Below are 25,831 nucleotides of genomic sequence, written 5' to 3'. Positions count from 1 at the left end.
TATCATTATTGCAAATTCATAATTTATATAAATGTTCGGGAAAATGTTGTACTTATATTCTTTGCTTTCATTGTAGTGCATGAAATATATTTGTTAATATAATATTATTATATGGACATTAAACCATAGTTGTGGCTAGCTGAACCGACATGTACGTACGTACGTACATGCATGAATAAATGCATACATATGTACATACGTACGTATGTACATACACACATGCATACATAGATACATATACTGCACTTATATATTATCAGGTAGTGCTAAAATATTGATAAACTTTATATGATAAACACACATGATAATGCTTAATGTAAATATCTACTTAGAAGTGCATGATTTAAATCACTCACAGTTATGATGACACAAGGATTTGATGCTCCTATTGCAAATTTTATGCATAAAATAAATTGTATATGCCATAATAAATATTGATTATTTATTTAGTTTGATTTGTAAAACTCGCTCGTAGAATTTTTATATAGCAGTTTGCACTCAACCACTGGGAGGATCATCTCCATCGAAGCAAACTTTCCATGAGTAGATTTGTTTTTGGTATTTTCAAATTCACATTAGTTATTGCATTTTCTTTTTTCGGTGCGAGTAGTTTTTTCTTTATTGCACTTTCAATTTTATTTTCAATTATTTTTATTTTTCCTTCAGTTGCATCAGTTGGAGTCTTATGTATGAAATTAAAAAAAAATAGTTATTTATATTATTACTTGAATATAATATTTTTTTAATACAAAAAAGATTAAAATCATTTCATCATACCCTATGTTGGCGAGGTGTATCGTCTTCTGAACCCAGTATAGTAGCTCTCATGCTACATGACAAGCGATAACACAACATTCTCAGGCAATATTGGCACGATAGTGGTCAAATGTGCAGCACATTGATTGGAAACAATGTGAAAATTTTTGAGAAGCCACGTTCGAGCACCAAACGGTCCCCCCTGCCACCAAAAAAAAAAATGTACATTAGCACGGACAAAATGCTTAATGAATTATAGCACAAAATAGTGCATTTTCAACAAAGACCATAAAAGGTGTCTCCATGTTAGGGGTGCCTTCTAATGAAAATTAGTAAGAGCATGTCTTTGAAACAATGTGGTCATGTCATTAGTGAGTGATATCAAGTGTGAGCAACAAGCAATAACACATTATAAGTAATGATTTATAACTTTCTCCAAAGCCCACAACATCGTCAAAATTTATCCTATAAACTATTTTCTTGGTAGTTTTATAGACTTGCAAATGCCTCATTTGGTTACTTATGGTCCAAATTTCATTCACACACAAAACTAATGACATAGATTGCAATCACCCTCATAAAAAATTGTGCTCATATGGATTGAACTGTTCATTTTTTTAGGCTAGCTGGAACAGAGTAGGGCTGGCTCGGGCAAAGGCTAACAAAAATCATCACCACCACTAGTCTATAGCCTCTAAATTCAAATCTAAAAAGAGAAGGCATTAATCTCCATAAAATTTTCTATTGAATTATTATATTCAAATCTAAAAAGAAAAGGCATTAATGTCCATAAAATTTTTTCCTGAAATATTTTTCTAACCATGAGGAGAGTTTTCATGAAATGGTGTTGGCTAACAAGCACGGCTAATAAAAGAAGATTGGAGCTTTAGCAACTTGTAACGTCCAAACAAGGATACATGATGTCATAAGTGATAATGAAAACCGCAAGTGTGCTCCTCATCAATAACCAATTGAGGACTGGTGAAAGAAGTCAGTTTCTAGTTATCCGCTGATAGACAGGCCAATGACAACGGCCATAAAAGATGCTTTATTAATGAGCACAAGTGTTTGATAAGATTCCACAAACAAAAGAAAACTATCACGATTGCACTAAACAAATTTAGGCTGGTTAAGCATATTTGGGTCATGGATTGATCAGTTCTAGCATCCACAAGCTCAACACAGTGTTATAATGTTCATTTAACATTTTATCATGCCACTTTGAGCGTGTAAAACCACTAGCTCAAAGACTTTATGATGCAGAACATTATCAAGTGGTTCATAATCTTGTGATAAGATTACTAAAATAATGCCACCACCTTACGTGAATGGAAAAATTAATTCTTTAAGGATTTCATGAAACCTTCAAAGTAAGGTGGCTTGGATAACTACGGCAAATCCAACCACATTTACATCAGGTATGGTTATCCTCTCTTCATCCTTTAAATGCCTAGTATGGATAAGCTCTTCCCATAATTTAATTAGGGGTCACACAATCTAGAAAATGATTTGACTTAAAATGGCCCGCAGCTTCCTCTTTTAAATTATTTTTTTTAGCCTTGCTACTTATGAAACTTGGGTTTGAAGCCTCATCTTCAAAGAATAAAATTGAATTTCTTAAAAATTTATCAGACTTGATAATGCATAAAAATATTGTTTTGCTTGAATCAAAATTGCATTTGCTCCTTCTCTTGCACAGCTTGGTGGTTTCTTCCTATTGCCAAATTACATAGGTGAAGAATTCCCACTTACACCCTCTCAAAACCTAGCCCTTGCCACACTTAATTTTTTCACCACATTTCATACCATACTTTAAAAGCAATCCAAGTGGATGACATTCACTCCTAAATCCTGAACACTGGTTTGAAAACCTCAGTTACTCCCTTTCAGAAAGCCCCAAAGTACACCCAACCGTTGTCAAACTGCACCTTTATAAGACCTTGAACTCTCAACTTCCATCACAATCTCTCGATCAAGCCTTCTAGCCACTATATATGAGCACAGTTACCCACCATAACCACACCAATAAGTACCATCACAACATTATTTGCCTACTACAAATAATACAATTACAATTTTGCCCTATTTAACTTAAGTTTACCACTTTTTACAACAATTTATAATTACAAAAAAGGCTATATAGCAATCCATCTCTAAGATTGCATCAAATTCGAAAATTGGAGACACTATCAACTTGGCATCAAGTTTATTTTTTTTTTTGCAAATGATAGTGTACATGAAATATTCTACTAGCATTTATATACAGCTCATTCGGCATAATAAGATATAAAGTAATATGCATAACCAAAGTAAGTGCATTACAACAACAACAATAACAACAAACCTTTATCCCACTAAGTGGGGTCGGCTACATGAATCTTTTTTCTCCATTGTGTTTTATTGAGTGTCATATTTTATTTAATTCTAACAAATTAAGATCATTTTTTATACAATATGCCCAAGTCTTTCTAGGTCTACCTCTGCCTTTCTTAACATAAATCGAATCTAAAATTTCTACTATCCTAATCGGATCATCAAATGGTCGGCGTTTAATAAGACCAAGCCATCTAAGACGACTCTCTCTAATTTTAACCATCACTGGAGTTACACCAACCCTATCACAGATATATTCATTTCGCATTTTGTCTCTAAGTGTAAAGAAAGCCACTCATCCACCTAACCCCTAATCATTCTCATCTCGTCAACACTTAACTTAGTTTTATACTTCTCTTTTAAAGGCCAGCATTCAGTGCCATAGAACATTGGAGGTCTCACCACCATCTTATAAAATTTTCCTTTCAGTCTAAGCGGTACTTTTCTATCACACAATAGGACCGAAGCATTCCTCCACTTCAACCAACTAACTTAAATTCTACTAATGCCATCCCCATTTATATCAGCATCACTTTGAACAATAGACCGGAGATATCTAAAACGTTACACCTTTTAATAATTTGATCACCCATAGTTACAATTCTGTCACTAGAGCTACTACTACTAAAGTTACATTCCATGTATTCAGTTTTAAATCCACTCAAATGAAGCCCTTTAGACTCTAATGTAAACCTTCATAATTCAAGTTTTTCCTGAGCTTTCTATCATCTTATCCACGAGAAGGATATCATCAGCAAAAAGCATACACCAAGGTACATCCTTTTGTATACATCACATCCTTTTGTAAAGGTCCAGTAAGAGCATCCATAACTAAAGCAAAAGGACATGGACTTAAAGTCGATCCCTGATGTAATCCAACAGATATGGGAAAATATTTGGTATACATATCTTTAATGACTTGAATATATGTCATATCAAAACCCTTCTTCTTAAGAACTTTCCAAAGGAAATCTCTTGGAACCTTATCCTAAGCTTTTTCTAAATCAATAAAAATCATATGTAGATCCTCCTTATTATCTCTAAACTTCTCCATCAAACCACTCAATAAATGTACAGCTTCCATAGTAGACACGTCCGAGATAATATAACTTATGTTCAATTACCCTCTCCCATAATTTTAAAGTATGACAAATCAATTTAATTACTCTATAATTTGCACACTCTCGTGCATCCCCTTTATTCTTAAAAATGGGGACCAAAATATTCTATAATATAGCTTTTAAAATAATATTAGAAGGTTTAGTAAGCCAAGAAACTCCCAAATCTCCTATATAATTCCACACTTCAATTGGGATACCATTAGGTCCTAAAGACTTTTCACCCTTGGTTTTCTTTAAAGCTTCCTCAACTTTTTTTTAATGCGACAGTAAAAATGAAATATTTTATTATTATTAAGGATATTAAGATCACTATGGTCGATTGTAGTTTTTGAAACTTCATTAAAAATTTTATCAAAATAACCCACCCACCTATGTTGAATATCTTTTTCTAAGAAAAACACTTTTTGATTTCCCCTTTCATACATTTTACTTGAGTTAAATCTTTATTTTTCTTTTTTCTTTATTTGACTAGTTTATACATATATTTTTCACCCTTTTTAGCATCTAATCTATTATAAAAATCACTAAAAACAGAATTTTTAGCGTCACAGATTCTTGATAAATTTTAATAAATAAAATAAAAGTGGTGCTCCAATATAGACCAAAATTCTGACAAATTACTTTTTGAATAAGAACAAAAAAATGATGATATCAAAAGATTTATTTGTTTTTTCAATTATGTGAGAGCACAAACCTATGTTGAATAGTTTATTAAATTTATTTTTGAGTTGATACTAATGCAGTTGGCTCAATCACTTCCTATAACAACAAGTCATTATCCCACTAAGTAGGGTCGGCTCAATCACTTCCTGTGGTACAAAATTTCTTTTAGTTGGTGCAACACTTATTTTAACTTAAGCTGAAGGCCTCTATCCCATATTAGAGCAATACTTTGTCATGTATGATTTGATGACACCAAAAATAGGTGCCATCACTAGAAAGACATTCTACCTAATATGTTTTCCCACATTTCTCACAATCCTTGACATTAGTACCACTTACACTTTTGTTAGACATAGATTTCTTCCAATTTAAATTCTCAAACTTAAAGATGAGCACTATTTTATCCTTCAACATTTTCTCTTTTTTGAAAATCACTATTTCTTTAGGTAGATCTTCAGCCTGCTAGCTCTCTATCCTAAAACTAAGTAACTATCAATGCCTTCGGTCACATTTCTTTTAGTTAACATTAAATCTAATGATACTTTTTCTCTACATTTGAAATTAGTTGCAGTGCATTTTGTAAGATTGGATAAATTCAACTTCATATTGCATGATGATCAAATCTAACTACACCAATCCGATAAGCTTGTCCAATATTTGCCTTCTAACTGAATAAGACACAAATCAGTGTCGAAAAATCGTGACATAATACTTGTCTTATATGCATCCTTCTCACCGTCTTTCAAATTTTGCTTAAAAGGACAAAAAATAGCAAATGTGACTCTTCTCTCTTATAGAAAATATCAATAATCTTTTGGATAGGCATAAACGAATGATCGACCTCAATTAGTTTTCCAACTCTATAAAAGAAGCGTGGCTTCATATCTTAAATAATTTCAAATATTTATCCATTAAGGCTCCCCCACTTCCAGTAGCTAGAGACTAAAATCTATGAATTAATTGTGTCACTGCAACTATCATTTTGAGTAAACGCATCCATGGTGATAATTGCATCACTGACCTATAGATCATTATGGTGGCCTGAAATCTTCAATTTATTCGTCCTTGCCCCCTTATATTTTCTCAATATTTATATATATATATATATATATCTAAATATTCATCACATTCTCTTGGTTTTCCTAGCAATGATTATTTGATTTTCCTAATAGCTCTTTTATCATGACTATCATCTCTAATTTATATTTAGACTCTTATAGTACCAAGTCAAAAATAGCAAGTTGAATTAAAATATTTTCTTTACAAATAACATTCATCAAAATTATTAAAGATGCATCTCTAATATAGAAGAGTCATCTCGATCAAAAATTATATTCATAAATTCTTAATCAAATATGCTAACTATCAACTTTTTCAAATAAAGTGGTACCAAATTTTATTACAATACCTATCTTTAGTTGCTTATCGTCAATTGTAAGCCAATTCTCTTCATTCACCCATTGAATCTAAATTCACAAAATATTGTGAGTTAAATAAGTGTAGAAGTATACTTCTAAATTATAGTAATTCATAATTAGAACTCTATATGCATGTAAAGCTTGGTGCTTACATTAAAAATAATTATCATTCATTACTTCACGTAAAGCACATTTTTAGCTTCTAATTTAATGGAGAAATAGCTAACATATGTTACTTTTAATATCATTTATATTTCTTGTATAATGCACCTATTACAGGAGCACAATCTAACTATATTGTGAACATATAATCACTTTAAAAACTTATTCACATATAATTAACAAGTTTAAACAATTTTTTTCTTGCAAGAATAGGCATCAAAATTAGTATCATAAAGAGGTGGCTTCATCCTTCAACATGCTAATACAAATGCTATTACAATATCTTCTTTTGCATCCCTACCATATGACATTTATTGTTGTTGAATCCAGATTTGTCATGTGAGGCATACCCAAGGAACAAAGCGGTATAACCGTGAGAGAGAAGTAGAGAGAGAGAGAGAGAGATAAAAAAAGAGAGAGCACACATAGACTTGGCCCGTAAGGGCGAACTGGGGTATTCTCGGGCTCTGTAGCTCATTTTATATCTTGCAAGTGGGCATTACATGAGAGAAGATGAGAGTTCTCCCTACAGAGTGGGTCCATAGAAAAGAGCCTAAAGAGGCAAAAGCTTAGAGGGGCAAAAGCCCCTAATACATGCTATAGTCCACTTATTTATAGAAGATAGAAGGACAAAGTGCAAAATTACATGCTTACCCCATCTTTTGAAGGGTTGTACAGGGTATTATTATTTTTTAATGTGACTTTTTGTATGGATACGAGTCGGCCTTCACTCTGGGAAGTCTATCATCTTTATGTCTGCGCAACGGTTGGCCTTCACCTTGGGAAGCCAGCCGGTTTTGAATATGGTAACCGGTGGAGCTTTGGGCGGCCTGTCGGCTTGCTTGATCCTTGGTGATTTTTGGAGATATTTGATAGAGCTATTGAGAGAGCCTCACATTTGATAGTAAGATTGTTTGGGGGTACTAGATCTTTTTCCAGTAGTTAGTGTAGATGCTTGTCTTATGTTAGCCTGGGTAGGTTTTTGGTATTCGGACGAGCCTTCAGTCGATGGATAGTCCTTCAGTAGACTGTTAACCCTTCGGTCGACTGAGTGGATTTTGATCAATCAGATTGACCATTAATAGCCTAGGGTGGCCTTCAGTCGCCCGTGAGATCATATAGTTTTTTTTCTGTGATCTGGACTGTTAGACTGCCTCAAGATTTGTGCATACCATTTTTGGGTGTACAATTGTAAATATTATATTGCGTTTCATTCTAGAAAACAGTCATCTGGATTATGAAATATACTAATAACTATGTAGATGTTCTTATATTGAAAACAATATTTTTTGCATTTCATTTTATATATAGTCATTTGATTTGGATTTTGTATAAGAAGACCAAAAAATCATTTCATATATATTGTACTAATACTAACATTTATCAATGTATAAAAGCTATAACAATCAACAACAACAAGCCTTTATCCCACTAAATGGGGTCAACTACACGAGTCCTTTTTCTCCATCGTGTCCTATTGAGTTTCATAATTTCGTTTAATTTAATAGATTAAGATCATTTTTTATACAATATGTCCAAATCCTTTTAAGGTCTACCTCTGCATTTCTTAACATTAGTCGAAACTGGAACATCTACTCTCCTAACCAAATCATCAGATAATCGACATTTAATGTGACCAAACCATCTAAAACAACACTCTCTAATCTTGTAAGTCACTGGAGCAACCCTCTACCTTATCACAAATATATTCATTTCGCATTTTACCTTGAAGTGTCAAGTCACTCATCGACCTAAGCATTCTCATCTCAGCAAAACTTAACTTATTTTGTGCTTCTCTTTTAAAGGCTAATATTCTGCAGCATAGAGCATTGCAGGTCTCATCATCATCTTATAAAATTTTCCTTTCAGTTTAAGCGGTACTTTTCGATCACACAATCTTTCACACAATTAGTTGGATGCATTCCTCAACTTCAACCAACCAACTTGAACTAAATTAACAACATCCTCATCTATGTCACCATCACTATGAACAATAGACCCGAGATATCTAAAAGTTCACACCTTTTAATGATTTGAACACCCATAGTTACAACTCTGACACAAGAGCTACTACTACTAAAATTGCATTTCATGTATTCAGTTTTAATTCTACTCAAATAAAGACCTCTAAACGCCAATGTAGATATCCATAATTCAAGTTTTTTTCTGAAATATTTTTCTAGTTTTATCCACAAGAAGGATATCATCAGCGAAAAGCATATCATCAGACAAGAAGGATATCATCAGCGAAAAGCATACACCAAGGTAAATCCTCCTATAAATGTCTAGTAAGAGGATCCATAACTAAAGCAAAAAGAAATGGGCTTAAAACCGATCCTGATGTAATCCAACTAAAATAGGAAAATACTTGGTCAATCCTTCTTCTGTTCAAACACAAGTAATAGATCTAGTTTACATATAATTAAAATCTTGAATATAAGTCATATCAACACTTTTATACTATAGAACTCTCCAAAGAAACTTCTCTTGGAATCATATTGTAAGCTTTTTCTAAATCAATAAAAATCATATATTGATCCTCTTTATTCTCTCTGTACTTTTCCATCAAACCTCTCAATAATTATATAGCTTCCATAGCAAACCTGCTCGACATAAACCCAAACTGATTATGAGAAATTTTTGTATCACGTCTCAACCTATTTTCAGTTACCTCTCTCGTAATTTTAAATTATCATACATCAACTTAATTCCTCTATAATTTGCATACTTTTATGCATCCCTTTTATTCTTAAAAATGGAACCAAAATACACTTCCTCTACTTCTCAGGCAATTTTTCAATTTTTAAAATAATATTATAGAGTTTAGTAAGCCAAGAAACTCTCAAATCACTTAAATATTTCTGTTTGTCTTATATTGAGGAGCCTGAACGAATATTGGATTATAATCTGAAGAAATTTTGGAATAGAGAGATCCCATTTGTGAAGAATTTATAGAAGCATTGGTTGGAGAAGGATGCAACTTGAGGAATGTTTCTGATATGCGAGAAAGATATCCACAGCTTTTCAATTGAGGTGTGTTTATTGTTGTATTTAATATTTCCAAATTTCGAGGAAGAAATTTTTTCAAGTACAAGAGGTTGTAATAACTGAATTTTAAAATAAAATAATAATAATAATAATAATAAATGAATATCGGCAGTTAAAGGAGATGCACCCCTTGTAAGAAACTTATTTCTCGCTCCTTCTGCATTTTTCCCCCATTCGAAAGCAAACGAGTGAGAGACAGTGGGAGAGATCAAAAGAATGATCGAGAGCAGCGGAGGAGAGGAAGGAGTAAAAAGTGTCCCTTACCTGTTTTGACGTCGAGCCCTAATCGAAGGAGGAAGAGAATCGTGCGGCTTTGGCACTACTCTAGGTCGAGACACTGTTGAAAAGAGAAGGAGAAGAGAGATTGTGCGACTTGCGTTCAAAGGAAGAGGAGAAATTTTGCTAGTATGTTGTCTATCCCAAGCCCTAGACAATCGAAGTTGTGGAGGAAGGGAGGAGGCGCGGTTTGAGCGTTGTGCTCGTGTGTTGAGTTGAAGTTGAGCCTTAGTTGAGCGGCTTCGGGATTGTTGTCACGCGTAGAGGAAGAGAAAGAAGCAGGTGGTGGTGGTGTGCTCTGTTGAGACAAACCACGACCCAAAGAAGAAGAAAAAGGAAAGCTTCAGCAATGTCGTGGGGAGAAGGGGAGCTTTTGAGCTTGGGTTCGGAGCAAAGGCCCAAATTTATATAAAGGTATGTTTAATATTTTCATAAGTTAATTAATATGTTATTATATAAATAAATTTTATATATGTGAGTGTGTGTGTGTGTGTGTGTGTGTGAGAGAGAGAGAGAGAGAGTGGGTGTTTATTTATAAGTGTTAATTGTAGTTTACCTAATTTAGGAATCGAAGACTTGATGAATTCTTAGGATTTAAGAAAAAAGAGAATTAAGGTATTCAAAGAAGGATAAAATAAAGATTTATAAGTTTTATGCATTAATTATGTAAATTATTTTAATTAAACATGATATTAATTGCATATTAACAAATTTTATGAATTAATTTTAGTGATTTTAATTTATTAAATAGTTAAAATAACAAACAATAGAGAAGTCAAAGTGCTAGGGGAAGTGAAGGAATAAGTGTTTCAAAGAATTTTTTTAAATAAAAGTTACTAATTATTTTCTTTTACGCATTAGATTAAAGTTTAATTAAAGGAATAATTACAATAAATGATTTAAAACCAAAACTTCATTCATTATTTTTATTTTGAAAGTCTGAAATAGCATAAAAAAAGGAAAACAACAGACTAATGAATGTATATTTTAAATGATTTTAAATTCACATGGAATAAAATGTAAAGGTTTAAGTCATACAGGACTATCCCTAGATGGTACTGGCAAGGGATGAGATCTACCCGTGCATGTTAAAGGAAAGAGTAAATGTACACATTCGGGTGCAATTTTAAGGTACCTTTGGGCACATTTTTTAAGGACGCCCTCGGACCTTTTTTTTTTGGATACATTCGGATAAGACGGCAATACTGTTATAACTTTTAAAAAATTTAAAAACAGTAAATACTTAAAGTGAAACGAGAACGGATAAATTTAAAGTTTAATGAAATGAACTGAATTTTTTTTTGTCATTCATGCATAACATAGCATAAGAATTTAATGTATATTAGATTATAATTATTTACTAAGTCATATTTAAGGTTGCAATTAATGATTTCTTTCAGCAAAAGAAAAATTTTAGTTGATATGTCGGCAAGAGAGACAGTTTACAGTAGGAGAACTGCAGTTGATAGGTACTAGTATGATATGTTTGTAATTTATTTTGTATTATTTCGTTTGAATAGACATATATGGTTGTATGGATAGAGATTTTACTTCCAAATTTTTTGTTAATGTTGGATGATTTAAATTTCCTTATTGTAATTGTGGATTATTAGCAGCTCTTTTATATATAGTGAAAGTTCCAAAAATATGGATAGTTAGATGTTAATGTCGTCCGACCACAGTAACCATCTTAGTCAATTCTAAGCATCGGGATAGGTCGTGATGCGTGATGAAGAAGACCAAATCAAGCTAGGCTGCACAAACCAAGTAACCAACTCAATTCGGAGTGCCTGTTTAAACCATAATTGGATTAATTCATGCATTAATGCACTCTAAAAAACATATTGGGCTTTATCCAAGAAGATTGGCTAAAATTGACTAGTATGATCCCTCTGGCTAATTTGATCCATAGGTGATGCCTCATGATTTATGTGCCATGTCAAACATTATTGCTCAAAGGCCTCAAGATTGATTAGTCTGATCCCTCTGGTCGGTTTGATCCTTATAAGATGCCTCAAGATTTGTGTCATGTCAAACATCATGTGTGGTCAGATGAGAATTTTCACCATCCCAAGAAACTACATGAATTGCTTCACTAAAAAATAGATTAAAATACGAAATCCAAATAATTAAAATTAAAATTTATTTTTAATAATTGCTATCATCCAGCCAATGGCCAATTTTCAAATTACTTATTATGATCTATGAAAAAATAGTAAATGCTAAAAGATTTAAATATTCATCAAAGCAGAATAGATAAAAGCATTCCAAAATCTGAATGGTTCACAGAAACATGGTTTGCAAAATATTGTGAAACGTTTAACGTGTATGTGATGTAGTTGAAATGATGTTTCAAGCATCTTCTATCATCCGTGTGAGCTGAAATCAAAAAAAAAAAATTACACAATGATCATAATAAAGAAATGATTAAAAAACTACAGAATGCCCCGGTAATGGAACAAGACCTCCAATCTGTGGGTAAGACTAAGGAGGCACTAACCAAATTGCATTTAAGTATGCGGCTACTACCCAAAAAAAATGATAACAACAATAATTTGTGTGCCTTACACATGCTGCCATAATTAAAGGAAGCAGGAACTATCATGTGTTATAGGCTTATACATCTAATATCAAATGCCATGTAACTAGAATTCAAATTCTCACTTTAAAAGTGCCAACAAACAAAGTCAATACATATACTCATTTGAAGTTTAGCATGTTACCAGAAATGGCCTCTCCAATATAATGGGAGACGGCACTTCAACAACTTGTAAGTCAATATCCTTCTGAACAAAAGGCTGCAAAAAAAAGCATGCTTTCTAAGATGACCATATATTTTCTGTAGGTATATGAATATAGGTAATATTTCTGCAGGGGAAATGCTTTACAAACAAATATTATATAAAGAGGTTCAAAATTATGCATTTAAATATTGAAACGCTTTTTGTCTGTGAAGCTAGTTGTAAACCTCGAGTTAAAGTAAGTCTAATAATCAATAAATTATGCAAAATAAAAAGTACTATATACAAATTAAATTTTAAAATAAAAAGAATCATATTAGCATCCTAACTTCTAACATATTAACAACCAACATAGTAAGTAACAAATTGCATAAAGTATTAAGTAATATAATAGCATCCAATTATCAAATTTTGAAGTAAAAAAGTATTATGCAAATATCAAAGTAAGAACTAATAACTTAACAATTCAAAAAATAATAATAATAATATAATTAGTTTCTCTCCCACTCCTACTGTCAAACACTGAAATGAAAATATAATGAATAACAAACCATCAAAAGTAAATCAAAAATCACTAGCACAAATAGGTATTCATCCGAATCAACATCTCTTCTCCCCTATTTCATCATCAACTGTGTCAACGAACTCTCATTTCATTCTTCTCATCATCCATCTCAATCACCACCAGGAGAAATGTGGAGGAAGAGGAAAAAGAGTTGTCTCACTTGTTGAGGAAAAGCATGGCAAAGACACAAACATCAACAAGTAGGAAAATAGCAACATCCAAAGAAGACATAAGGCTTGAGAGAAGGGGTTGGGCATGTCTCGGAGAGTGACCAAAGTTACATGAGGCGTGAGGAAGAAATAATAAATGGGTTTTTTATTTTTAATATTTATTTAAAAATATCCTAATCCAAAATAATATGATGTGCACAGTGCATACATCTTGAAACTAGACATATGCCTCACATTAAAGTGTTGCGTACATCTAGCGGCAAAGCTGCTCAGCTAAACCTCAAAATGAGCAAGTTTAAACAAGTTATATATATTATTCGTATATAGTATATCAAGTAAAAGTTATCAGTAATATAAAGATTCTGAATAAGGCATTAACTATAAGCTATGTCAATATAAAGAAACAAGTAAGCTATTATTTACCTTCCATTACAAATGAATCAGCGCCTAGTACTATTCTTCTTGCATGCCTTAGTCAAAATTTTTTGTGAAAATGATGGGGGGACGAGTTAGGTTAAGTTAAACAAATATAAAATGAAAAGGGGTACAAGATAGTATAATGAATTTGCAGGTAAAGATAAACTTGAAATATCTGAAAGATGAATAGAAATGTATCAATAATAGAATAAAAAATTCCAACAATTCATGTCTAAGAAATAATTACATTCTACTCCTAGGCCAAATGTACCTCAATCATGTTGTAGGCTTTATAAATTCATGTCATGCTCTCTTAAGTGAGTTTATTCTTCTAGGTCAAATTTTTTTAAAGCAAATCCGCTAATACATTTCACTCTCATTTTGCGAGAATTTCATGAACAATTTATACGTTTACCTTAGACGCAAGCCTCTATGATTACTTATATCTCCTAGCGATGAGAGAGAACTTTTGAAGGCTAGTCATCAGGCATTGGTTGTTTAGTGTATAATAATAACAATTTGGTTCTAAATTGAAAAAAAAAATCACTTCTAGCTTATAATGCAAATGGTATAAAAATGATGACAAAACCATTTAAAATTCTATGGTTGTCATGATTCCTAATTTATTTAGTCAAAGGATATAGTTGAACTAACCTAACTCAAGAATCCTTATCTACAATGATGGTTCACATCATCAAAAAGAACCTTAAAAATCTGAGATGGATACTCATCTAAGAGAATAGTTTTAGGTCAAATTTAGCTAATAAAGGGCTTTGTGCCCTATCAAATGTGCTTTATAGTTCACCACTAAATAATTAAGGACATAGTGGAACTTGCAAACTTTCGTTATGAAAGTAATTTTATTATATCATTTTTGTAATAAATCACAAAGTCAGAGTATTCTAGTCATAATCGTTTCTTTTTATAACAAAGTCATATATTTAAAGGAGACGTGTTATGTCTTTACTTGTCTTAACTCTTTAAGAAGTTGCATAATTGTTGGTAATGAAGATGCAAGTTTTTTGTGGTCTAGTGGTCTATATTGCCTACTAGCTGCGGATAGGGGAGTGGTTTGGTGGTCTCTGTTGGTTGTAACTGTAGTTTTGCAATGTTGGTTGTTGGTAGGGGTTGGCTCTGGATTTGGTTGTAGCTTTGCATTGATGGTTATGGTTGGTGTTGGTTGTGATTTTGGTTGTAGTTTTGCAATAATAGTTATTGATTGTGGAAGTGATTTGATTGATTTTCTGCATACAAAAAAGTAAACAATTATGCATTTATATATGTAATGTGGGTTTTGACGACTTTGATTTTTGTAATGTTATGTAGAGCAATGATTAAAAGAAAAAAATAGCTCAATTGATTACCAATTATGACTTATATAATTGTCCCCATTTATTTGTGACAAATACTACCTGGTCTTAAAACACAAATCACGTTATTAATCATAGATAATATGTAGCCATAGAGCACACATCAAACTCTTAATTATGAATACAATCTGGTCTTAGAGCATATATGACACCGGTAACCACAAATATCATTTGGTCTTAGAGCAAATAAGACACTAGTAACCACAGATACTACATGAACTTACCACACGACACTCTTAACCACAGATAATACTTGATCTTAATGCACACATGACACTGTTAACCACACATACTACCTAATTTTAAAACACATCACATAGTTAAGCACAGATATTGCGTGGTCTTAAATCTTGTGTATGATACAGTTGGTGACTCAGGATAGAGCAATTTTTAATAAATTGATTTCACTGAACTCTAATTTGATCTGCTTATTTTATAAATTTTGTTTCAATTTTATAAGTATTTTTTTAAATTGCAGGCTAAATTATATTATTCCACCAAAAGTTTTTATTTACATGATAAATCAGATGAGGAGACAAAAGGAATGTGGTATATCGACAATTTGAGAGAGAGAGGTCAATATCTTATTATGTTATTTATGCTTGAAAAAAATCGAAATTGGTAATAGAACAACCACGCACTTTAATAAAAAAGGTTAGCAAAACATAACCAAAAACTTTCATGAAAGAACATGGAGATTGTAAGATAAACTCAATTGAAGAACCAATGGGATTAGCTAAAAAAATTTGAAAATTTTGAAAAGAATTAAAGAGAGAGACAACTGGATTAGGTTGGGACTCCTTAGAAAAACAGTGGATGCATCACAAGAATGGTGGAAAGAAAAAATTTCAATAAGTAGAAAATGTTATATGAACTCTTTATATTCTCATATTTATTGAACTTCGATTTTATCTACTGCAGATCCTGCCCAATGCCAAAAAATTTGGGATTTCTAGCACAAACCATGAGCTGGAGGAAAAACTTGTTCTATTTTTTTCAATGTTGTGGCCACGGGCTCACATGTCTCGGAAACAACACAAGGCTTCCTCCAAAATTTAGATGCACTCGAATATGCTCATTCAAATGAAGTCCAAGAGGAAACACCACGGGAGAGAATAAGGTGAATCAAGCCATTCCAAGCGCTCCACCCTCCATGCAGAAGCGTAAGAAAAAAATGAAGGTTGGTGCCCAACATTTATCTGAGCAGATTTTGCAGCAAGTCACAACCTGTATGACATTCAGTGCTTGCACGATTATTTAGGGATACCCAACCATGACAGAGATCATGAAGCTATTGAACTTCACCCAAGATATTCAATGATATATCCTTATATTTATTTTCCATAAAACTTTTAGAATATCGAATAAAGAGAGGCTTTCATGATAGTAGTGTCGGAATGGAGACTTCCTTGCCTCCAATATTTTTGAAATAATTAGTCAAGTTAGTTTGTATTGAATTATTTCTTTTTCTCATTAGTGTATAATAATTTAGGGTCTGTTTGGCGCAGCTGTAGCTTCTCAGCTTTTTAGCTGCAGCTACGCTGCCTCAAAAAACTGCTACGGGGAAGCAGCTACGGGGAAGATGGCTGTCTATTTAGTAGTGCAGCTGTGTGAAAATAGATGTGGGTCAGTTGTTTCTAGAGAAATGACCATGCTGCCCCTGTTTGATAAAACTGTTTAAAAATTGTTATGTATTTATATGAAATGTTTAATATATGTAAATATACGAAATTAATAATTGTTGTGAAATAAATTTAAGTATTGGATACGTATATGTATATAATTGATTAATATACGTAAAAAATTTAAATTTTTAATTGCAAAACTTAACAAGTTCTTTAATGTCAAAGCAAATTTTCTACACTCACAAAGTGATCAATTCCTCCATTTCTTAAAGAACAAAATCATGCTCCATGTTCAAGAACTGTAAATAGTATGAGATAAAACATTGGCCTCAAATAAATTAACAGAGACGAAGTACCTCAAAGAAACCCCCCACCAAATTCAAAGAAACCCTTCCTTCCCAAAGAAACCAGGAACAATTCACTGCACTTGTTGCAGTACCCCAAAGTAAAACATTGGCCTCAAATAAATTAACAGAGACGAAGTACCTCAAAGAAACCCCCCACCAAATTCAAAGAAACCCTTCCTTCCCAAAGAAACCAGGAACAATTCACTGCACTTGTTGCAGTACCCCAAAGTAAAACATTGGCCTCAAATAAATTAACAGAGACGAAGTACCTCAAAGAAACCCCCCACCAAATCCAAAGAAACCCTTCCTCCCCAAAGAAATCAAGGAACAATTCACTGCACTTGTTGCAGTACCCCAAAGAAACCCCTACTAAATCCAAGCTACACAGCAAGAAAACCTTCCTATTTGTAATTCAATACAAGAAAGACAGACATCATAACCACAGAGAAACACCAACAGAACAACATCAAAAACAAACGCAGTACTACCCAAAGGAAACCACCAGCAAATCATATCATAGAAACAGATCTAACGGGGAAGGGTCAAAATTTCTTACCCTTTCTGTGACGAGATGACGAAAACAGGAGAAGACAAGGACAAGGAGAACATGAGGAAGACGAGCAGGAACCGTCACCGACCGAAAGAGGAGGGGAAAGGAGAAGATCGCGGGAAATCCAACTTCGCATTAGGGCTGGGTCAAAGGGGCACGGAGGTAAAAGTCGCGGCGACGAAGCTAGGCCGCAGCTATAACCTGGCTTTCCGCTTTCGAGCGATACTGCGGGAAGCTACGGGGGCGCCGCCAAACCAAACGGCAAAAAAAAAAAACACGGTGTTGTGTCGCGCCGCATCCAAGCTGCCCGCCCAAACAGAGCCTTGTACTTTTATATCGAACAATATCATGTGATGTGTTAATGTAACATTTCAGCATGTATGTTTCGCACTAGTTGCAATATTTTCTTTATATAATTGTTCACTTATAGCATAACTTATTGTTTTTAATATATTCTGACATGCATAAAATAGTCAGATGGGCTCATCAAATAAAGAGGAGATTTTAGGGAAGTGGAATGAGCAACAATTCTGACTACTACAGTATGTCTTATACATGAGTACTGTCAGACAAATTTATGCAGGACACCATGTGTATTAGCGTCATCTGTGAGTAACAAGTGGATTGGTAACCTACTACATAGTCAACCAAGCAGAATCCTTAGTATGTTTCGGATGTCGAGAAAAAAATTGTGATTTAGTTGCAGTTATTATGGTTTGCATGGATCATCTTGATTTGCACCCAGAGAAGTACTAGCTATCAATTTATACGTTATGTTACACCATGAGTCCATTCCTATTGTTTCTGAGCGATTTCAACGCTCAACAAAGACGATTAACAGATATTTTGATATTGGGTTAACTTTTTTGTTAGAATAACAAACATTGTCAAACTCATAGATCCTGCTTTTGCACATAAACCAAGAGAAATTCATACTGATATAAGATAATGTCGTTCTTCAATGTATACATTAATCTATTTATTTTGCATGAATGTTTCATAAGAAAAATTGTTCTAATAAATATTTTAAATAGGATTTTATAGGAGCAATGAATAGTACACATATCGAGCCACACATTAACAATAATGACAATTTTGTATGTATAGGCACTGTGAATCTGCAACATAAAATGTCTTACCAGTTTGTGACTTCAACATGTGTTTTATGTTCTTAATGATTGGATGGGAAGAGAGTGCTCATGATAGTCGCATTTTCAAATTCACTTCTTGACATCATGAATATAAATTTCAATTGTCTTCACCCGTTTAGTATATTCATGACCATATTTGATGTGTTACAACTCTAAGCATTTCCCCAATACAAGATATCGTCTTCTTAACTTTAAGCACAGCAGTCAAGTGATTGAAGGAATAAAGGAATTCTTCAAAAAAACCTACTCATCATTACGAAGTGAGAGCATTAGACGTGTGAAAATAAGTGGGTCATTCTCTGAGATATGTCGACATATTCCTTCAAAAAACAAATAAAGATAATTGATACAACGATAGCTCTACATAATTTTATTCGGAGACGTCTATCTCAATGCGATTTTGATTTCAAGGTCTTGGATGAATATCCATAATGCATACATGTGTTAACATAATTTTCGGGTGAGGTCTTCACTTCTCTCCTTAGAGCCTAGGATCTAGTTTTAGGCTTCCCTTGTTTGACCCTCCTATAGGACTAATACCAGACCCACACCATTTAAAAGATTCGAGTCACCTCATCACTCCGAGTCTCGCATGGGCGGTCCCGAATCCTCGGCATTTTGCCGAGTTGGTTAGAATTGATAAATGAGACTCGAGTTAAGTTCCTACATCAATAGGAGCAGCCCCTAGAAAAACTTGCGACTCAAATTCTCACTAACACTGCATTTTGCGCACGCAACGCACCTTGCACGATTTTCACATGAATTGACTTGCCCGTCAGTAAACTCATCCGGACAAACTCGTATGACGTAACAGACCAAACAGATGTGTCTGAGACGTCAGTTTTAGATAAAAAGGACACTCATATCATTATGGTTTCGCGCACAAGCAATTAGCACAAAAATCGATGCACGTTTTTTTAATTAGCGGGGCGCGGGCGCGGGCTCAACCCAGGTTCAACTCGAGTTTGACTCGGATTTAATTCAGAACACGAGCTTGGTTATTTCAAATTTCAAAATTTGAATTCCAAATCAACCATTTAATTTCACATTAATTAATTTTACTTGAAGAATATCATTTGTCCAATAAAACTCCTATGCGCATGGAAACTATTCAATTCCCTGCCAAATCACCTCTAATGGATATTTTGAAAGTTCAGCTATACAATTAGCGAGATCCTTCGAACCGGTATTAATCAGCCCCCGCTCCTCCCCACCTCAACTCCTACTCTTCACGGAGAAAGAAATTCGGCTATCCCGCTCGCTCCGCCCGCTTGATCCCGCTCCCTCTCTACGATTCGAGCTCCTCTCCCGCTAGCCTATTTCCTTCTCCCGCACGACCAAGAGCCCACTCGACTCCTTCTCGCGCACGACCGAGAGACTCTCCTGCTCTCCTCTCAGTGAATCGAAACCCTCAATCGCGCCGTCCCCTGCTCCTACCTCTCAGCACCGCTACCAAGCTCCGCACTTCCTCTCGGCGAACCGAAGCGCTTGGGGAGGATTTAATTCAAATCTTATGATGATTTTTCAGCTATTGTTAAATCATTACTTTAAATCATAGATTTCCCAAATCATAGAAGAGTTTATGGGATTTGAGTTTTGTTCATTTTTTTACTCTTCCTCCATTGTCATTTGTCTCATTATCTGCTGCTTTCCCTTAACTTATGCTTCTCATCAGGGCATTTACATACATACCATGCATTTTTTATTATATCTAATACCTAAGCTGCAGCTCTCTATTGCTTTCTCCTCTGTTCTTTCTTTGTTTTTTTTGTGCACGCCGCTTTGTCAAAGCATAAAAAAAGAGATAAAATCTATTTTGGCGATACAGTATTTTATTTAACTCTATGGGCTTAAATGGAGCTGTTTGGAAGGTGTTCTTTACTGTAAATGGCTGTTTGGAAGCTGCTAATCAATGTAGAAGTGCTGTTTGTGGTTTAGCATTGATGTAGGTGGCTGTTTGGAAACCGCTAATCACTATAGAAGTGCTGTTCGAGGTTTAGCATTGCTATAGGTGGCTGTTTGTAAGCCGCTAAGCATTGTAGAAGTGTTGTTCGAGGTTTAGCATTGTTGTAAGTGGCTGTTTGGAAGTTGTTAATCATTGTAGAAGTGTTGCTCGTGATTTAGAATTGCTGTGAGAGTTGTTTGGATGCTGCTCTTTGCTGCGAGGAGCCGTAGGAAGGTTGTAGAGGTCCTGAAAAGTGTTGTCCATTACTGTATAAAAGTTGGGAGAGCTGTAGGATGCTGTTTGGAACTTCAAAGTTGCTGCCCAGAGCCGTAGGAGGTCGTAGGACCACCGTGTAAGCTTGTTAGTTGCTGTCCAGACCCGTAGGATTACCGTGTAAGCTTGCTACTTGCTGCCCGGAGCCGTAGAAAGCCAAAAAAATCACCGTGTAAGCTTGCTAGTTGCTGCCCGGAGCCGTAGGAGGTCGTAGGGTCACCGTTTAAACTTGGTACCTGCTGCCCGGAGCCGTAGGAGGTCGTAGGATCACTATTTAAGCTTGCTAGTTGTCGTAGGAGGTCATAGGATCACCGTGTAAGCTTGCTAGGTCCTGCTCGGAACTAAAGAAAACTGTCGGATCACCGTGTAAGTTTGCTATTTGCTACTCGGAGCCGTAGGAGGTCGTAGGGTCACCACCGTGTAAGCTTGCTAGTTGCTGCCCGGAGCCTTAGAAGGTCGTAGGATCACCGTTTAAGCTTGCTAGTTGCTGCCCGGAGCCTTAGGAGGTTGTAGGATCACCATGTAAACTTACTAGTTGTTGTCCGGAGTTATAGGAAGCCTTAGGATCACTGTTGGGAGTTCCTAGCTACTGTCCAGAGTCGTAGGAAGCTTTACGATCACCGTTGGGAGTTCCTAGTTGCTGTCCGGAGTCGTAGAAAGCTTTTTTATTACCTTTGGGAGTTCTTAGCTATTGTTACGACTCTTTTTATTGCTTTTTACACTAAATTTCCTGTTTTCTCACTTTTCCTGCAAATTTATTTAAATTCTTTGCAAATTATATTATGTTTTATGAGCTAATCCCGAAGCGGGAATAGTAGCAGCAGATGCCCCAGTTACGCATGTACATTTTATTTCGCATGTACATTTTATTTATGAGCATGTACATTTTATTTATGATCATTTTATCACTGTAATTTACTCTTACTTTAATGTATCATGCATGTATAGTTGTGATTTCATTTTCAAAACAAAACAATATTTCAACAATTGAACAACATTTTCAAAACAAAACAATATTTTCATAACAAAACAAAAAAAAAACATAACACGTCCTTTTGACTTTGTGGGAGTCCCTCGAATGAGGTAGCCTACGGTTGCTAACGAGATCTTTTCAGTTTAAATGAGCTTAACAATAAGGCTGTCAAAAAAGCTCCTTGTTCGCGAACAGTTCGTGTTCGGTTCGTTGGAGAATTCGTGTTTGATAAGCAAACGAGACGAAGACAAACATTTTTTTTTCATTCAGTTTATAAACGAACCAAACACGAACAAGCATTTGTTCGATCGTGTTTGAATCCTTATTGTTCGAAATATAAATTAATTTGAAATATTTATATATAAAAATTTATCATATTTTAAAAAATTAAATCCTACAAATTATAATCTGATCTTCAGGTTCGTCTCTTAGACATTAAATTCTATAATTTGACATTTATCTTCAGGTCCGTCTCTTAGTTTAAATTTTCTTATATTTCTTTTAGATTTATATAATTTCTTTAAGTGAAACATAATTTTGGGAGTGAAATCTCGCATGTTGCCTCTAGATCTGAATTTTTTGACATATGATATTATGATTTTATTGTGAGTTGTGCTTCGGCTATTTTACATTTATGTTGTGATTCATAGATGTTTAAACATTAATTTTATATAAGTTTAAGCTTTTGAAAGATTTTGAACAATTTAAACAATTCCAACAATACAAACAGATTTGTAAGGTTTCGAACAATTTGAATGACTCAAACAATTCGAATATTTCAAACATTTTAAACAAATCAAACCGAACACAAACTGTAACTTTACGAACAATTTCAAACACGAGCATATTTCAAACAAACATAATTTCAAACGAACATAACACGAACACGAGCTATGTTCGTTCGTGTTCGGTTCGTTTACACCCCTACTTAACAACTCGTTTAAACTAAGAAAAATTCAAAAGAAAATAGTGATACCGGAATGAGGGAACCATGAGATTCTAACCTGTGTCACTCTAATCAACTTTAGCCCCCCAATAATGCTTGAATGACAACAAAACCAATACTTTGAAACACACCTGGTAAAACCTTATGAATCTTAGACCTTATGACTGTTACTTCAATAAGGAGCTTGGAGCTAAACTTGTGGACAGCACGGCAATGAGCTTAGATCGAGTAACAAGAGAATCTTATTTAGCAATCTCTCCCTAGTTTAAACAATAACCTATATAGTTTCGAGGTAACTCACCCACTGCGACGTAAATCCTCATACTCTCTTTAGACTCCTGTGTAACCATGTTGTGCAACATAAGTCCTAACTCGCATTAGATTCTGAGATTGTCGTGTGGTACGACGTAAACATTTTTATCTCTGCGGGATATTTGCATAATCGGATATTATGCAAATATATTATGCAAATATAAGAATTAGCAGAATTAAACACCTAAATAACATCGTCTCCAAAACTTAGTTACACATTAGTCTCCAAAACTTAGTTACACATTTTAGTTACACATTAAGATAGTTTGAGAAGTCACTGAGGTTTCTCCTCATGATCTATGACACCCCTATCTTTTTCGTCTTTTAGACTCCTGAAAATAATTGTTCCTATTTGAGTTATTCTCACTTATTTTTCCACGTCCTACCGTGAAAACCTAAATTTTAAATTCTTAAAGACTAGTACCTCTGATCATCATTGAGAGTTTTCTCAAGTGACCCTCGTTATTTAGAATGTAATTAACTATAGGGGTCTGCTTTTATAGAGAACTTGGAACCCAGGTAAAATAAACCCTACTTAATCTTTATATTAGGCATGGAAACATGTTCATCACACATAAATGGTTTACAAGTCAAACGGATGTCAAAAATTTCTTAGTTTGTAAGATTGGGTCCACATCGAAGTTTACCCTTATCTTTCGGGAATGTGTAGTATTCACGGTATTGGACACGATTATGCAAACTATTAAACTAATGAGTCCATTTGGTCTCATTTTTAAAAAAATAAAACATACTACTTTCAACACCCAAACTATATACCTCTTTTATTAATTTAAATTTAAAAATAATTTTCAAAATAAAAAAAAAGTTAACCGACAACATGTAGAAGCATTCGAACATTAAGCGGGTCAATCAATGCTCAAGAGAAAATTTTGTGCGAATGACTTCAACACACCCGAAGTGAAGAGTGTTCAAAAGATGATACAGTTGAGAGGACATTAGAGATGTATTGGTGAATTCATCGAGTACATCTAATTAATATTCTCTAATGTCTTCATTTTGATGTTTACTGTTTCAAATGAATTAAGGATTGATTGATGCATATTTTCTCTTCCATATTTTGTATTGTAATTGTTAAAGTTATAACGTTAGAGATCATATTTTTCTTTATATCTGGTATTTTTCTGATTATGAACCCTATTTTTTTTTGTTATTGTTCTATTGCATATGTATTTTAATTTGTCAATAAAAAGCGTAATAATCATAATCTCAAAAAAATAAGTTTCGGTTCATCAGGTACTACAAGACTTTTGTACTATCATTGTGGCACGCAGTTTTTTGAATACATATCAAGAAGGGAAGGGAGCTATAAGAGAAAATTTTATTGTTATACCAGAAATATGACACTTGAAGATTGCAAGTTTTTTCAATGGGATAATTACATAAAGGAGTTTGCTCCAAATAGTATACAAGTCAAGAGACATGATATGGATAGAAAATTATCCTGAAGACTTGATTGTCTGGACATGAAAGTGTCATTATAACATTACTATTTATTTTTAATTTTATTCATTAAATGATGACTTATAATTGATACACTAAAGAAATTTCGACTCCTGGCATATTTTTTATATTCTTGAAGCTATTTTTACTATTCTCCTACAATTATTTTGAAAATTGTGGTCATTCTATTAATTTATAACTATAAGGATATAATTGTCTTTTTCATTAGAACAGTTGCAAATTATCACAGCAAATTATCCGAACAGTCTCACCGTTATTCTAGCAGCAACTTTTTCTAACAGCAACTTCACAACTGTTTCTTCAAAAAATAGCAGCCACCCAAAATACACCTTTAAGATGGACAACATGATTGCCGCCAATTAGGGTTAAAAGAGGCATTAGGCAAGTTAGTTAAGGAAGTTAGTATAAAGTTAGGATGCAAAAGAACTTGACGATTTTGTCAGCAAAAAGGTTGATGTCGTCGGCATGGTGTTGACGATTTTGTCACCAAAAAGGTTGAGGTCGTCGGCATGGTGTTGTGTAACCAAAAGAAGAGAGGAGTGACAAACAAAAGTGTAAGTCATGTGATGGTTGGAGTTGTGCGTGCAAGTTACCAATGAGGAGTCGAGACAGAGAATGTGGGATCAATCATATGAATTTAAACGACTAGAAGGAAGAAGTTGCGAGCAGTGGCAAAGGGTAGGCACAAGTAGATAGGTACGGCTAGGGTTTCAATTAAGGAAGACAAGTGGAGCAGGAAGTGATCAAGACTTGAGCAAGAGAGAGGTAAGTTTACAGAAGCCGTCGAAATTAAGAGAAACTAGTAGCAAGACGTTCTTCCCACTGATGGCCTACTCGCGGGCGAACAAGGCAAACAATGTGGTTATGCGGGAAAGAGGTGAGCTCTGGACAAAGGAACACAAGGGAAAAAAGTGAAATTTGTGCAGTAGGATAAGAAAAAAGGGGTTGAGTAAGGCCATTAGAGAAGAGAGAATGGTTGGATTTAGATTTTAGTTTTCACTTCTTTTTTGCTTTCTTTTTTTATTTTAATGGTTAGGACAAGACAAGACAAGACAGAGGCATGAAAAGAGATGAATTAGCAACATTCTAATTTTGCTTTTCTAATACTGAAAATAAATATATATGTATATATATATATGCAAATATA

General features: G+C 34.1%; 1 protein-coding gene across 3 annotated transcripts in view; it reads right to left on the bottom strand.

The window, feature by feature from the left end:
• The window catches only part of LOC110025495 (probable trafficking protein particle complex subunit 13 homolog), a 106,887-nt gene that overhangs the window by 25,962 nt on the left and 55,094 nt on the right, over positions 1-25,831 (bottom strand). For all 3 annotated transcript variants that reach the window (XM_020726006.1, XM_020726005.1, XM_020726007.1), the window contains one exon: positions 12,541-12,615. In XM_020726006.1, coding sequence (XP_020581665.1) covers positions 12,541-12,615 — 75 coding nt within the window. The remainder of the gene's footprint in view (positions 1-12,540; positions 12,616-25,831) is intronic.

The sequence above is a fragment of the Phalaenopsis equestris genome, unplaced genomic scaffold (genome assembly GCF_001263595.1).
Source record: "Phalaenopsis equestris unplaced genomic scaffold, ASM126359v1 Scaffold000301, whole genome shotgun sequence".
Taxonomy (NCBI): Eukaryota; Viridiplantae; Streptophyta; class Magnoliopsida; order Asparagales; family Orchidaceae; genus Phalaenopsis; species Phalaenopsis equestris.
This window is presented reverse-complemented; position numbering and strand designations above follow the sequence as displayed.